At 40.7% G+C, this 15,622-nt stretch overlaps 1 protein-coding gene across 1 annotated transcript in view; it reads right to left on the bottom strand.

Moving 5' to 3' along the window:
- Nucleotides 1-15,622, bottom strand: part of LOC111155391 (aspartyl/asparaginyl beta-hydroxylase-like) — a 157,816-nt gene that overhangs the window by 49,589 nt on the left and 92,605 nt on the right. Inside the window, exons 15-18 of the mRNA XM_022515542.1 lie at nt 14,694-14,844; nt 11,947-12,083; nt 4,128-4,226; nt 1,957-2,046 (exon numbers count right to left, since the gene is read on the bottom strand). Coding sequence (XP_022371250.1) covers nt 1,957-2,046; nt 4,128-4,226; nt 11,947-12,083; nt 14,694-14,844 — 477 coding nt within the window. The remainder of the gene's footprint in view (nt 1-1,956; nt 2,047-4,127; nt 4,227-11,946; nt 12,084-14,693; nt 14,845-15,622) is intronic.

Here is a 15,622-nt window from a genome sequence, read left to right as displayed (position 1 = left end):
TAGGGGACGGGCTGTGGGTTTGCAAGTTCTAGAAATCCTAAGCACAGCTGCAGCTGAAAGGCTGTAAGATCATCATGGTGGGTCTCCCTCCCTCTTGCTGTCCATTTGAAACAACCTGTTAGGAAAACCTTCTGCAAAAACAATTCATTGTCAGCCTCTGCAGCACAGAGGCTGGGGCTTTGCTCCTCTTTTGGTGTCTAAGCAGAGCTGCATGCATTGGAACATGGGAAGGACGGTTGGTTCCCGGTTTGCAAACTTCAGAGCACAATAGTCAATTCACAGATTTGATACCCGAGATCGAGAATATCCGGACACGGGGCTCCTATAAAGCTTAATTTTGTTCTGCTGTAAGGACAAATCCTTGTGAGTTTTTTAAATTCAAGAACTGTGAGTCCTTTGCACACAAATGGTAATTAAGCTGATAGAACAGTCCCCTAGGTTCAAATCCCCAGCCCCTGACAAATGTTTAGTAGTGGATTCTTGCCCTTGAAGTAAGGGCTGTTTTCATCTATGATGTGAGAATAAATCGCAGACTTCTTTTATCTGTCTCTGCCCTGGACCCTAAGATGTTCAAAGATACATTAATTAGTGACAATTACATTTCTAGCAATCAGACATGAACATTTATGCAGTGTTTGAAACCACAGCAAAATCTTTCTTATCCTTCTCACTCAAAGGAGGCATTTGTATCATTTGTACCAGGCATCTGTATCTAAAACAATGAAGGAACACAAGAATGAGAGCTAATAAGCGAGTTATCTTCCCTTCGTTACTTCTAATGCCTCATTTTACTCCAGCTGACTGACTGAAAGGTTAGAGGGGAAAGGCACAGATACACAGTAATGTATAAAGAAAACAGTGTCAATCATCCAAATCTCTCTTACCCCAAACTGGTTCGTGTGTCTAGCTGGCAATGACCCCATCACAACCTCCCCCCCACCCCCACTCTTATGAACCTTCACTTTTCCAGATGGTTCCATGTTCTTATTAATTTTAGAAACCTAAAGCTGTGTTATCTTTTATTTTTATCCTGTAAGCTGATTGCACTTTACAACATATATGGAATGCCATGGTTACCAAGATTCAGTGGCTCACTTCATCCCTTTATCCAGGACTGTAAGGACAGCCCAGGCTAGACCCCGGATGATGTAAAAGAAAAGGTGGGCTTCACTCTCCACCAACAAACATGATGATCCTGACAGTTTGGGAACTTCAGTACATTATGTCATGATTCATTATAATCTAATGCTATGTTTAAAGAAGCTGACATGGGGCTCGGGAAAAAACAGCAATACCTACAAAGAAAACATGTAACTTGTTTTAGCTTCTACATTTTTCGTGTCAGTACCTGTTATTACTAGAGCTACATGTATTCATTCGAAACTTGGTATTAAATACCAGAAGGTAATTTACATAATTAATCACCGGGTTCAGTGTGTGCTTAGGACTCAGATGAATAAAGGCTTCATTCTAAAAATAACTACTTTTTAAATTCCAAAAATAAAATAAAAACAAGTCTAGGCATACTGTTAAAATATTGTTAAAATATTTAAGCAACTTCAGAGACATTTTTTCATTTCATTATTTTAAAAATATTTTTTTCAGGGCAATGCTTATCTCTTTTTGTGCCCATACCCACACGTGTGCATGCACACACTCACACACACATGTACACATGTACTCATTGAGAGGCTGCTCTTACTATTACTCAACCAGTTTCTTTAAAGAAACTATAAAGTTCAAAAATCCCCAAAATTCTTTCCAGGCCTGCAAGAGTTGTTGGGCTGTTTGAAACAAATTTTAAATAGCTAAATAGTTTCAATCACCACCTTTGAAGTATATGCTCAAAATATTTTTTCAAGTATAAATTTCTCCCAGAGTTACCTCCCCCCACCACCCACCATCCCCAACTCTACCGTGTCCATTAAGAGAACAAAAAATTCACAAGTTCATTACCTCTTTGTTCCCAACCCGCTGCATGGCATCCCCCAGGTGGAAGTAAAACCTTCCATCATCAGTGCCGGGATCTCCAGATTCTATTCCCTCCTGTAAAAAGGACAGTATTTGTATTTAATGAAAAAAATTAAATACTAGCTTTAATTCATTGATTTACTTCATCTTTATATACCATACAAAATCTAAGGACCAGAAAAATTCACCTCAATATTAAAGTTTGGCAATTAGGTTACTGGTAAATCTTCAAAACACAAATGCAAAAAGAGGTGATAAAGTTAAATTCAGTAATACGTTTATCACTAATTAACAATGTAATACCCCAGAAAATTAGTATGTGAATCATCTCTGTGGAACCAATCTTATTTCACAACCCCAAAGAATTTCGTGACTGGCTAGCTATCCCATTTAGTTTGCTCTCCAAATCCAACCATTATGTCATCTGGAGGCTTTTTATTCTTGAAGTAAAATATTTAGTTGTTCATAAGGTGATTGAAGTGACAGAGACCCAACTGAAAATAATATTTCTTTCTACTAGAAAAAAATGCATCTTCAACCTTTTAATGAAATCTTTTACAAAACTTACAATAGGATTAAAGCCAGCTGGACTCTTTGCAAATGTAGTTGTTATTAAACAAATCCAATGCTAAAACGTTTAGCTGATTTCTACCCCATCTCCCACATACGGACTGAACTGAGATGTATATAAACAACAAAACAACAATAAAAATAGAGCGTGAGAAAAACTACTAAAGCAAGAGAATGAATTCAGAGAAGTAAAAGAAGGACAAAGATAAAAAAAAATCTAAATGTCAAGAAATCTTCATTTTTCTAAAAATCTGCATTTTCAGGTCTCTTCATCAGAAACCCAATATTTTCACTGGGGAGAAATTCTACTTGCATAATGTTGGAAAGTAGCAGCAAGGAACAGGAGTAGCATCACTTAGGAGAGGAGAGCTGTGATCAGGGCTCTTCACTGACAAGTTAACTAATAGACCCAGCTCTCTGTTTCCCCTACTCTGAAGCAGGGAGAGCACTATTAGTTCCTTATTATGTCAGAGGAAATGAGGGGAACACTTTCAGTCAGAGGAACCCACACGTCCAGCAGGTCCTGGCAGGGAATGTAAAGGTTTAGAGATGCCAGTGACATGCAGGCCACCTCAAGGGGACAGCATCGCTCTGCTCCTGTGCTGGGATATGGGCCAGATGTGATCTTTCAAGAGAAATCAGAAATTGCCATGATTAAATAAAACGCTCAGATTCTTAACTAAAACAAGCAATGAAAATTGTTTTTAATAGAACTTTGCTGGCCAAATAAAATATGCAAGCTATTTGCAATCAGTGGGCTGCTATTTGAGATCTCTGATTTAAGTCATGTGAAAGAAAGAGATCATGGAAGTGTGATGTATACCGCTACTTAAAAAAAAAAAAGTTCGCAAGTAGTCCAACATCTAATATGGTAGATGCTAGGTATACATCACTATTTTGATTAAAATGAAATAAAATGAAAGCTAGAAATCCAGTTCCTCAGTCATATTAGCCACATTTCAGGTGCCAAAAGGCACACGTGGCCAGTGGCTACCATATTGGAGCATAGAAATAAAGGACCTTCCTACTGTGACAGAAAGTTCTGCTGAACAGCCCTTAGCTAGACCAGGCGTGTGATTCTGGTGCATCTTCAAGGATTTACAACTAGATACAGAAGATAAAACAAGACAGCATATTTTAATCAGAATATTTTGAGCTACCACGTTTTTTAGGGTTTGACCTATTCAGGCAACATTGGTTATCATACTTCATATAGGTTATCATGAGTTCTGTTCAAGCTAGACCGAATGTATAATTAAACACTAAAAGGAACATTTAATATGTTGCCTATATTTTAAACTATCATATTGGTAATTTTGGTCTACCTTTCCCATTTAAATACAAACTAATACAGTTTTAGGAATTTCTTCAGAACGTCTTCTCCACATAATCTCTGCGGATATGGTTGGCATTTCTATATCCAACAGCCTCAATCATTGCCTATGAATGTCACGGTCAGAGCGGCACATTCTGAAGATGAAGACTCAGCAGCACACGCTGATCAATCAACAATGCATAATCAAGGGAGTCCAGATGAGTCGAAGGAATCAGAAGATGAAAAAAGGAGGAAGGGCAGGGACAGTTACCTTTAAATAGGGAATGCTCTCAGCAATTTTGTTCTGCGCCTTCAGGATAAAGCCATAATGTACTTTAGCAAAGCCGTCGTTCGGTGTCACATTCAGAACCTAAACTCAAAGGAAACAGAAGACTATTGTAACTGACTACAAATTCTACAAATGGCTGTCAAAACAAATTTTAATTAGCTTTGCTGTGCTTGGAGTGGATTATGATGTCACGGCTTAAAACACCCAGGGGCGCCTGGGTGGCTCAGTGGGTTAAAGCCTCTGCCTTCGGCTCAGGTCATGATCTCAGGGTCCTGGGATCGACCCCCACATCGGGCTCTCTGCTGAGCGGGGAGCCTGTTTCCTCCTCTCTCTCTCTCTGCCTGCCTCTCTGCCTGCTTGTGATTTCTCTCTCTGTGTGTCAAATAAATAAATAAATAAAATCTTAAAAAAAAAAAAAAAACCAAAAAAACCCCACCAGTGTTTTGTCTCATTGCCATATTAAGTTTAAATGCCCCCAAATTTCTCGTCAACTCAGAATGCTTGCACATCTACACATCAGTTTTTCGAGAATGAAAAAAATGAATGAAAAGGCAGTGACTATGAAAGCACTGATTGGGGCGCCTGGGTGGCTCAGTGGGTTGGGCTGCTGCCTTCGGCTCGGGTCATGATCTCAGGGTCCTGGGATCGAGTCCTGCATCGGGCTCTCTGCTCAGCAGGGAGCCTGCTTCCCTCTCTCTCTTTGCCTGCCTCTCCGTCTACTTGTGATCTCTCTCTGTCAAATAAATAAATAAAATCTTAAAAAAAAATTTGTATTGAAAGCACAGATCGAACAATGCAAATCAGCAAAGTTATCTGTGAACTGATATGACCTCAGCCTTTTGTTAGTGATCAGGGAAAAAAGCTGCTTTAAAATTGCTCTATTTAAAGTCAATTCTGGGGGCACCTGGGTGGCTCAGTGGGTTAAGCCTCTGCCTTTGGCTCAGGTCCTGATCTCAGGGTCCTGGGATTGAGCCCTGCATCGGGCTCTCTGCTCAGCAGGGAGGCTGTTTCCCCCACCTCTGCCTACTCGTGATCTCTTTGTTAAATAAATAAATAAAATCTTAAAAAAAATAAAGTCAACTCTGAATGGTTATCATATATTTGTTTGTATGTATACTTTATACATTGCCTTAAATAAGAGCAAATTTAGATTTGCATTTGTCATCTATAATGATCTGTTCATTTAACAATAATTTCTTGAAGGCCCAGATCATTTTAAGGACCGAAGATAAAGTGATGAGCAAATCCAATATTCCGTGATAAAACCCAAGTAAATATTTAATATAAGTCAAATCACTGTTTATTAACATATCCATTTATTATAATTAAAGATAAATTATGCAGAATGCCTTTAAATTAAATATTAGCAGTGAGAAATCAAAACATTCAAAGACAAACTCATGCATGGAACAAAAGTGAAAGATGAAGATTCGAGCTGAGTGAATGTAAAGATGGATATCCTGAATATCCTGGAGCTTCTCGTCATCCATCAGCCTGAGTGGGACAAGACAGCGGCAGCCACCATGGGCTCCTTATACACGACCAAGTGTTCGGGAGAGCGGACCCCCTCCCCTCCAAGAGTCCACAGTGCACACGACTGATACTTCAGAATTTTTCAGTTTGTATGTGGTCCTGCACCTCATCCATTCACAAGTCCAGTCAACATTCCCTTCCAGAAATATTCAGAGTCATGCCCCTGCCACCATATTCACCACTGCCCCCTGGTTCCCATCTGGTTCCCTCTCCCCTGTGTTCTCACACAAGCTTCCTAACCGCAGACCTTCTCCAGCCCCAGAGTGGCTCTCCTATAGCCCTTTCTTCAGAGGGGACCCTGAATGAGCGCACTAAGTCCTCTGTCAGACCCCACCCCTCCTCTGTTCAGAACCCAGATGGGTTCCATTTCAATCAGAGTAAAAGACCAAGTTCTAGGGACAGTCTTCTGGGCCTCCTTTGAGCTGGGCCTCTCTACCTCTTTGGGTTCCGCTCCTAAGGCCCTGCCCCCCCCCACTTCCAGCCACCCTGAGGAGCCCTGGATTCCTTGCTGCTGCACAGCAAGTCAAAGGCACCCCTGCCTCAGGACCTTTGCATGTGCAGTACTCCTTTGCCTCAAATACTCCTCCCAGATATCAGAATGGCTCACTCCCTCACCTTCATGAAGTCTTTGCTCAGAGGTCACCATCTTGGTGAACCAACCCCCAACCATTCCCTAAAGAACAGAACCAATCCCTTGTGCATTAGTCATTCTTTTGACTTCTTTATCCTGATTCCTCTTCTTCATAGTGCTCATCACCATTTGACTTATTAATCTTTTATTTTTTCCCACTAAGATGTAAGCTGTGCGGGGATTTTGTCTATTGCACTCACTGCTGATCTCCCAGTGCTTAGAACGGTGCCCAGCAATGGCACGTCATCAAGAAAGCTATAGTAACTGAATGGATGAGTGCACGTTGGGCTTTCCTCCTAACCAGATTTCTGCAAGCACAGACCCTGCTTCTTCTTCACCTTCCAAGCACCCGTTACCGAGATTGACGCTGAGCAAAAGCACAATAAATACTTCTGGAATTGAACTGCAATGATTGCAGCTACACAGATAACAATCACCCTGTCAAGTAATTAACAAATGTATTCCTTTGCCAGATATTTTAGAATACACAGAGCTCTTCTAGGGTCTGGACATATAAGCGAGATACACTGTCTTTTCTCAAGGGATGTCTCAGTCTACGGGAGGAAGCAGATTCACAAGCAGACAGCGGTCATACAACATGGTGAGTGCAGCCATGGTGATGGGCACAAGGCTAGTGGGGGTAAAGAGGAGGAGCACCCGGCTTGCTCTAGGGTTGGTGTGCCAAACGCAAGGTCTGAAAGGGGTTTAGGGATAAATAGGAGTTCACCAGGCCAAGGGAAGATGGAGGACTGTGGGGGAGGAGGTATTCAAGGCACAGGATAAAGTGAGTAAAAAAAAAAATAATGGACCAGGGGTGCCTGGGCGGCTCAGTTGTTAAGCGTCTGCCTTTGTCTCAGGTCCAGATCCCAGGATCCTGGGATCGAGCCCCACGTCGGGCTCCCTGCTTGGTGGGAAGGCTGCTTCACCCTCTTCCACTCCCTCTGCTTGTGTTCCCTCTCTTGCTGTCTCTTCCTCTGTCAAATAAATAAATAAAATCCTTAAAAATAAATAAATAAATAATGGACGAGGAGCATCAAAAGGGAATGAGACCAGAAAAAGGGAGCAGGAGGCAAATCACAAAAGGTCCTGTGCTTCTCACAGTTTACACGTAGATGCACCATGAATGTGTGGGTTTTATTACCTAGTGGTAATCAACAGAGCCTCTCGATATGACAAGTGGCTTTATAAAATTTCTAAGAAGATCAAATTGAGATTAATATTAATATGATATGGATTCTGTCTCTATATAAGCACACAGCAGAGACCACCACAAAAAACTGGTATAGTTGACAATTCGGCTTCCAGTACAAACTCTCTACATGATACAATGCCAGCAAAAAACCAAAAATCATATAATCACAAAATGTACTACACATAAATATTATCAAAATATCCTTTTTTTTTTTTTTTAAACCACATGATCCAGTAGTTTCAGTGCTGGGTACTACTGGGTATTTAAGCCAAAGAAAATGAAAACACTGATCCAAAAAGATATTTGCCCCTTTATGTTTACTGCAGGCTTTTTATGGTAGCCAAACCATGGAAGCAGTCTAAGCGTCTACTGATAGAGGAATGCATACAGATGATATGGCATACATACACAATGGAACATTACTCGGCCATAAAAAAGAATGAGAAAGAATGACACGGCTGGACCTAGACAGTATGATGTCAAGTGATATTAGTCAGACAGAAAAAGACAAATACCATATGATTTCACTTCTATGTTGAATCTGAAAAGCAAAACAAACAAAAAAAAAGCAGAAACAGATGCAGAATAGATTGGTGGTTGCCACATGGGACAGAGCTATGGGAATGGGCAAAATGGCCAAAGATGAGGGGAGGTAAGGTTCCCATTTTGGAATGAGTAAGTCACTAGATGAAAGGGACAGCATAGGGAACATAGCCAATTGTACTGTAATAGTGTTGTACAGTGACAGATGGCAGCTACATTTGGTAAGCACAGAGTACAGTATCAGGTTGTTGAATCACTATGTTGTACATCTGAAACTAATATTGTGTGATGACTCTATTTTAATAAAAATTGTATAAAGATATATGAATAAGGATGTTCACCATGGCATTGTTTATTACAACAAAGTAATTAGAAATAAACTATCCGATAATAGTGGTTTATTAGTGATGATACGTCCCTAAGATACAATGCTTGGCAGTTGCTAAAAATTATGTTCTAGACGAATTTTAATTCATTTATAAAAGTCTTGTGATGATATGATTAATACATACCGATTTAATGGAAAAAGAAAAGTGTGCTGTGTATGGAAGAGTCCAGAAGGACACATACCGCATGTTTATCATGGTAGTCTGTATATGAGAATGAGGCTGCCAGTGATTTCTGGCTATTGTGCTAATTTCTGCTTTCCTTGTTATCTGTATTAAGCTTCTCTTAAATGTTGTAGTCAGAAAAGATAATTTTAAAAAGTTTAAATCAGTAAAGAAAATAGGGATTTTTAAGCGACTAGGTTTTCTTTCTTTTTTTCCCCCATTAAATGAAATGTAAAATTATTTAAAAGAAACGCAATACATACTTAACATACATATCGCAGGTATTTGCTGGAGCATGTTTTACTGGAAGGGTATGCAGCCGAACATGTCTGAAGACCACTGGAGTTGAAGCCCAGTGTGGGATGGTCAGATTTGTGTTTTATGTTGAGGTAAGGCTGGAGCACACAGTAAGCCTGCACAGGATAAATCTACCCTAGTTTAGGCAAGAGATGTGAGCACTGGGGTTAAAAAATAAGGGGATTTGAAAGATACGCAGAAGGGAAAATTAACAGAAATTTGTGAGTTGGTATTAGGCTGAAACTCCATGAGGGCTCAGCAAATGTTTACTTCCTTAATTACCATTTCCCAACTAGTGTGTGTGGGTTTCAGTAAAACACATGTTGACTAAGTGAATGGATACAGGTGAGTAGTGAATGGAGGGAAAAATCAGAAATATGTTTGACTCTAGACCATGGTTGGCTTGGGTCACTCGTCCTGCTGCAAATGGAAAGGGGGACACGGAGCACCCCCCAAACCACAGTTGTCAGCGATCTGCATCAAATTACTATAAAACAGTCTTGCTGAAACTTAAAGCAGCAAAAGAAACAGACAAAAGTCTCAGGAAGGGAAACAATAAGGATTTTTATTTATTTATTTAGAAAGAAGATTTATTTATTTGAGAGAGAGAGAGAGAGAGAGAGAAAGAGAGAGCGAGCGAGCCTGGGAGGAGCAGAGAGAGAGGGAGAGAGAGAATCTCTAGCAGACTCACCACTGAGTAAGAAGCCCGCACAGGGCTCAATCTCAGGACCTGAGCTCATGATCTGAGCCGAAATCAAGAGTCAGATGCTCAACCAATGAGCCGTCCAGGCGCTCCCAATGATTTTTATAATTTATTAAAGGTAAAAATCAAAATGAAGGGAAGTAGAAAATTATAGTATCAATTGCTTTCTGAAAATGGTCTTTGAGACATAAACCTATCAGGATAAACTTTTGTTAAGGACAGAGAATGCCTTAAATATGGCTTATTAGAAGCGGGAGGAGGAATAAAAGGCAGATCCCACACATATTTTCAATTCATGCTCCTTAAAAAGAAACCCACTTGAATGTATAATAGGGCCCTATTTTAGATTTTCTGCATCTTGTTATGCTTAGTCAGATGAGATTATGATTTCAAACATAGAAAAGACAACAGATAAATTTTATTTTTCAAGATGAATTAAAATATTTCACATATCCGAGATCTATTATCAGGTAAAAATAGTAAATATATTCAAGGAACATTCTGAGAGGTTGAGGAAGGACAAATCCATAGTGGGAGGGAGAACCCAGTATGCTTTCAGATCCTGCCCTAACTTCAAATGTGCTTGGTATCCAGTCAACACTTGATCATGTTTTTTGGAGGGAGGGAGGGAGGGAAGGAAGGAAGGAAAGGAGGAGAGAGGGAGGGAAGTCTACAATTTCATCTCTGAGGCTTTAGAAAGTGGCAGAATAATGGGTGTATCTGATACAGTTGGCCAACTCTTAGATTCATATGATCCTGAATTGTGAGACACATGATTATCTCCCTTAAACCACCTTTGCAAGACAGGGCGCTAAGTGTTAGGTTTTGGCCATTAGCAACTACGTCACCCCACCTGGACTTCTTTTATGACCTGGAACGAGTGAAGTGTACACATTTTCAACACTGCAGGATCAATCTACTTTATGTAGACATTGGGCATGCTATAAAACACACAAGTCTTCTTTCTATTCTCTGAGAAAATATGAAAATTATGACAAGGATGAAGAGAAAATTATTCTGAAATTTGATGATTTTCAATTAAGTCTCCAGAACCATAAAAATAAAATAAAAAAAGAAAACCTTACCCCTCTGTGAGTGACAGCATTTTTAAACCAGAAGGAATCACACTGGCTATCACTGAGTAGTAGCATTTTGATGTAAAATACACCAGCCTGAAAACCATTGACCAAAACATCTAAATTAAAGAGTAACAGGTAAATGTGTTCCCCTTTCTTTTATGGAGGCATTAACTTTCTCTAGCTTCGAAGTTCACTGGGTATCCTGTTTATTCTATGCCAAATGAATTTTCTCATTACTGGAAGGAACACAAGTTTTCTAGATTTATAGTTATTTGTAACTTGGAGGTTATCTATTAAAATAACCTTTCTAAAGTAGAAATCCTTTCAAAGATATCCCTGCTAGAGGATCAAAGAGTTACTGCCCTCCAAGACATGAGTAATTTACTCCACATGCTTGAAAGGCTCCTTCTCCGTAGTCTCTCTCTAGACTGGACTTTCACTAAAAAAAAGGAAAAAGTTGGGTGTTTTTCCATTTATGGAAAATCTGAGTTCTATTTCCTATCATGAAGCACACTCTTAGAAAAGGTGTTTATGGACTGATAAATATGAAGTTTTATAACCATCACAATTATAGGGGTGTTGGGATGGCTCAGTCAGTTAAGCGTGGACTCTCGATTTCAGCTCAGGTCATGATCTCGGGGTCCTGAGACTGAGCCCCACATCGGGCTCTGCACTCAGCAGCAAGTCTGCTTGTCCTTCCCCCTCCCTCTCTGCCCCTCCATGTGCATGCATGTATGCGCACAGCTCTCTCTCTCTCTCTCTAAAATAAATAAAAATAAAATCTTTAAAATTTATTTTTAAAAAAACTATCACAATAATAAGTTGAAGGTTTTGAGGTACCAGGCATTAACTAAAATTTAAAATTTTCCGAGTAAGGCAAAATTTAAGAGATGGAGACAAAATTTAGAATGTCAACTAGACTAATACTTATATTCTCTTTAACTGAATTTAAAGTGAAGAAAGCGAGAGGTTGGGTGAAATAAATGCAATTCACTGGTGACATTAAAACTTCATGCTCAAGGGGCACCTGGATGGCTCAGTGGGTTAAAGCCTCTGCCTTCGGCTCAGGTCATGATCCCAGGGTCCTGGGATCGAGTCCTGCATTGGGCTCTCTGCGCAGCAAGGAGCCTGCTTCCCTTCCTCTCTCTCTACCAGCCTTTCTGCCTACTTGCGATCTCTGTCAAATGAATAAATAAAATCTTTGAAAAAAAACCAAAAACTTGATGCTCAAAAGAACGGGATGTGGTGAACAGCAGACTGCTCTCTGCTTACCTCTTCATAGACCTTCTGAGCGTTGTGATTATCCCCTATCAAGAGATACCCCACTCCAAGGTCGTTCTTTAAAGACATATCATCAGGAAACAGCTGAACTAACTTCTGTAGGGTAATCAGGGAGCCTCTCATGTGACCTGATTTGGTGGGAAGAGGAAAAAAAAAAAAACTCAACAGAAATAAAAGCAGATCCTGGTCATCTTCGTATTGAGTCTACAAAGCACAAGAGACAGGAGAGACTATCATTTTCTGAGTTCACCAACATTTATCTTCTTATGTCAAATGCCCTCTTTGAAAAGTTTTATCAATTCCTTGTTAAAAAACAAAGCAACAAACTGTTTCACTGGGTTATCTTTGGTTTATTACAATTAATTTTAAGATTTTATGAAAAGAGAGAAAACAAAAAGTCTAACGGATTTTGGGTGTAGCACCCTCTGTGAAACTTGAAAAGGCACTGGGGTATATCACTCATGCTAGTTCCAATTAAGTGTCTTCATCTCCAGGTAATGAATGAATGACCTAGTCGAGGAGCAAGAAGACATCAGCTGGTATTATGGGACCCTCTGGTGGATGATAGGATGCTATGCACAAGAGGAATCATGAACACCCCAGCCTCGGTTGAGTTTTAAGGCTATGTGATGGAAACTTAAAATTTCTGGGGCCAACTGTCATTCCTCCTCACCACAGTTGAAAATAAATTGAGTATGGGAAATTGTGCAAAATAAGACCAGTATACATGATAAGATAAATTCCCCTAAAGGGTTCAGCTGCCCACAAACTAAGTATTAGCCAAGAGTATGATAGGACTACCAATAAGCTAAAACTGTTGTGTGTCCTGCTAACAGATACAACTACCTGGCATAAAACACCACCCAGCTTATTCCACGGCCTTCTTCCCATTACTAGCCGATTTTGGATTGGTTAGCTTGGTGATTCATTCCCTCACTCACAAATCTGACTTTACTTTTCTATACATTCCCTTCCCTCCCCATCTGGCCAACTTAGTTCATACTTTTTTCTCTGCTCCTACATTTCCCCTATTAACCATTGCAAAGGTCCGGGTAAACATCCCTCCAGCTGCCCTTCCTATCTCCTTTACTCTGCATCATGCAACCCCGCTCTTCTGGGAGTAAACTTCACCCCCTTGTCACCTTCAATAAAATCTTCTTCCTATAATCCCTTCCTCATACAACCTCCTCTTAGGAACTTGCCTCATTCTCATTTGGAGGAAAATGAGACTATATTCAAGATGGTTGCAGAAGGGGGTTAGATGTATTAGTAGATTCTTTCCCCAGGGCCAGGAATAAGGAGAGGCAAGTGAGGCGCTCAATGCAAAGTTTAAGAGGCTGTCAAAAATTCAGTCATCCAGAGGCGTGATGATTTTATACATTCTTTCTAAAAAGCAAAATTAATGTAAAAAATCCACAATGAACAAAATATCAAATTTTGAAGGACAGAATAAGTAAACAGAGTTTAACCAAGGCATATTGGAGCCTGAGGTAAGAGGAAAGCTCAGTGCCACTAATTTTGTGCCCGAGGCGACTGCCTCCACTGAGTCCCAACCTTGCCTTTCCCATCCTGTGTGGGTGCTGTATGTTTTCTTTTTTCTGGATTAGTCCATTTGCATAGAAGTTTAATGGACTCTTTCTTTTAGTTTCTAATCATCCCTTGGGTTCTACTCCTATCAGACTTAGGTCATTTACCAAAGTGACACAAGTACTCTTAATCCTATCCCTCAGGAAATTGGTAACAGGGTCAGTTGGCCTTCGGTATCACTTAGATGAGCCTCTCCTAGTGGCATCAATGACTGTTCATGTAACGTATCAGGCCACTAGCACCCGCCTGAGAGGTTACACCTGGCCTAGACGCTTCCATCTGGTTTCCTGATGACAAGTTAGGTGGAAGAGAATCAGAAGCCTGGTCATAATGAAGTTATGTTCAAGCTAGTCTTACTTGCCTTTGGCCCCGGCACTGGGGTCAGAGAGGAGGATGTTCTATGCTGCTCTTTGCAAAGCAGTGGCAAATTTACTTAAAGATTTTTAAAAAGGTTTTTTCCCTATCATTTTCCTTGGTCTAGAGTCAAACTTTACAGGCAAAATTTTTAGTGTCTGGAACTCCTAATATTCCATCTTTTATAAAAACTGTTCTACAGGGGCATCTGGGTGGCTTAGTCAGTTAAGCAGCTGCCTTCAGCTCAGGTCATGATCCCAGCGTCCTGGGATCGAGCCCGACATCGGGCTCCCTGCTCAGGGGGAGCCTGCTTCTCTCTTTCCCTCTGCCTGCCCCTCTGCCTACTTGTGCTCTCTCTCAATCTCTTGTCAAATAAATAAATGAAATCTTTTTTAAAAACCAAGAAAACAGAAAAATTGTTCCACTGATAATCTCAACACCCATGAATAGATTTGTTATCGTTAAGAGAGAAAAGAGTTTGGCATAGCAGGAAGAGTTTTGATTACAGACCCATTAATTTATTAGCTGTGATTCCTTAGGCAAATTATCCAACCTCCCAGCATCCCATCTACGTCAGCTTTAAAATTGGAGGGGAGGAGGGTAGTGGGGAAAGGTGGTGAAATACCATCTGCATCTCTGTAAGTATTAAAATCAGGACCACTGTTTCTGTCTAGGACCCATTCGCGTAAATTACCTGAAAGTAGTTGCGAAACTCAGGTTCCCTCCTAGGTAACTAAGCTCTTCTAAGAGCACAGAGCACGGCATTTGGGGTTGAACTAACTCTTATTCTGTCTTACCCAAAAACTGCTGTCTGTCTGAGCGCCGCTTCAAGGTCAGCTTCAGCAAGTCTGTGGGGACATCAGGCAGGCTGGCCACCTCCTGGTAGGTTTCGATGGCCCCACGCAGCACCTCGTTGCTCCTTCTTTTCTCAGCCAGATCGTCTTCACACTAGAGGAAGTCCCCACAATGGGTAAGTGTCCCATGACAGGCTGTATTTGTAATCATCCCAAATATACATGTAAAGTCAATTTCTGGACATGCGGGAAAAGCATTTTGAGACAGATTAAAATCTTCTCTTTATCAAGAGATTAAAAAGCAGAGAAAAGCGACGCATGTGCTATCTCAATAACATGAAGACCAGTCAGCTACCAAGCTACAGATGAGAAAAAAATATAAAAGGAGGAATAATTAATCTATGCTGGGTTCACGGAGATATGTATCATGTTACACATTCATATTTCAAAGACAGGGCTCCAGTCCGGACTTCCTGTTTCTCAGCAGTTTGTCTGCATGTTCACGCATTCACTCAACAACTATAATCCGGGAGCTACATGGCAGGCAAGGTAAACAAAACAGATAAAGCTCTTTTTTAAATTCTGCTTCATTACGAAGAGAAAGACGATATACAAATCAAAGTACTGTGTGTCTGGCGGCCATGAGTGCTGGGGACCAAAAACAAAGCAGGCTTAGGAGCGCCGACAGTGGGGCGGTAGGAAGAGTTAGTTCAGGCAGGATGACCAGGAATGGACTGAAAGAAGAGAGGGAGTGAGGCATGAGGCTATCTGGGGGAAGAACATTCCAAGGCAGAGAATATAGCAAGAGCGAGGCCCTGGGCAGGGAAGTGAGGGGGAGAGGATAGGCTGGTGCAGGATGGGGGGCAAGGAGGGGACTGGCGAAGGAGCGGTGGTCGGGTAATGAAAAACGTGGTAAGCCATTGCCAAGTCCA

Source organism: Enhydra lutris, unplaced genomic scaffold, assembly GCF_002288905.1.
Source record: "Enhydra lutris kenyoni isolate GAN:26980312 unplaced genomic scaffold, ASM228890v2 scaffoldscaffold41, whole genome shotgun sequence".
Lineage (NCBI taxonomy): Eukaryota > Metazoa > Chordata > Mammalia > Carnivora > Mustelidae > Enhydra > Enhydra lutris.
The sequence above is the reverse complement of the archived record's forward strand: the minus strand, read 5'-3'. Positions and strand labels throughout refer to the sequence as shown.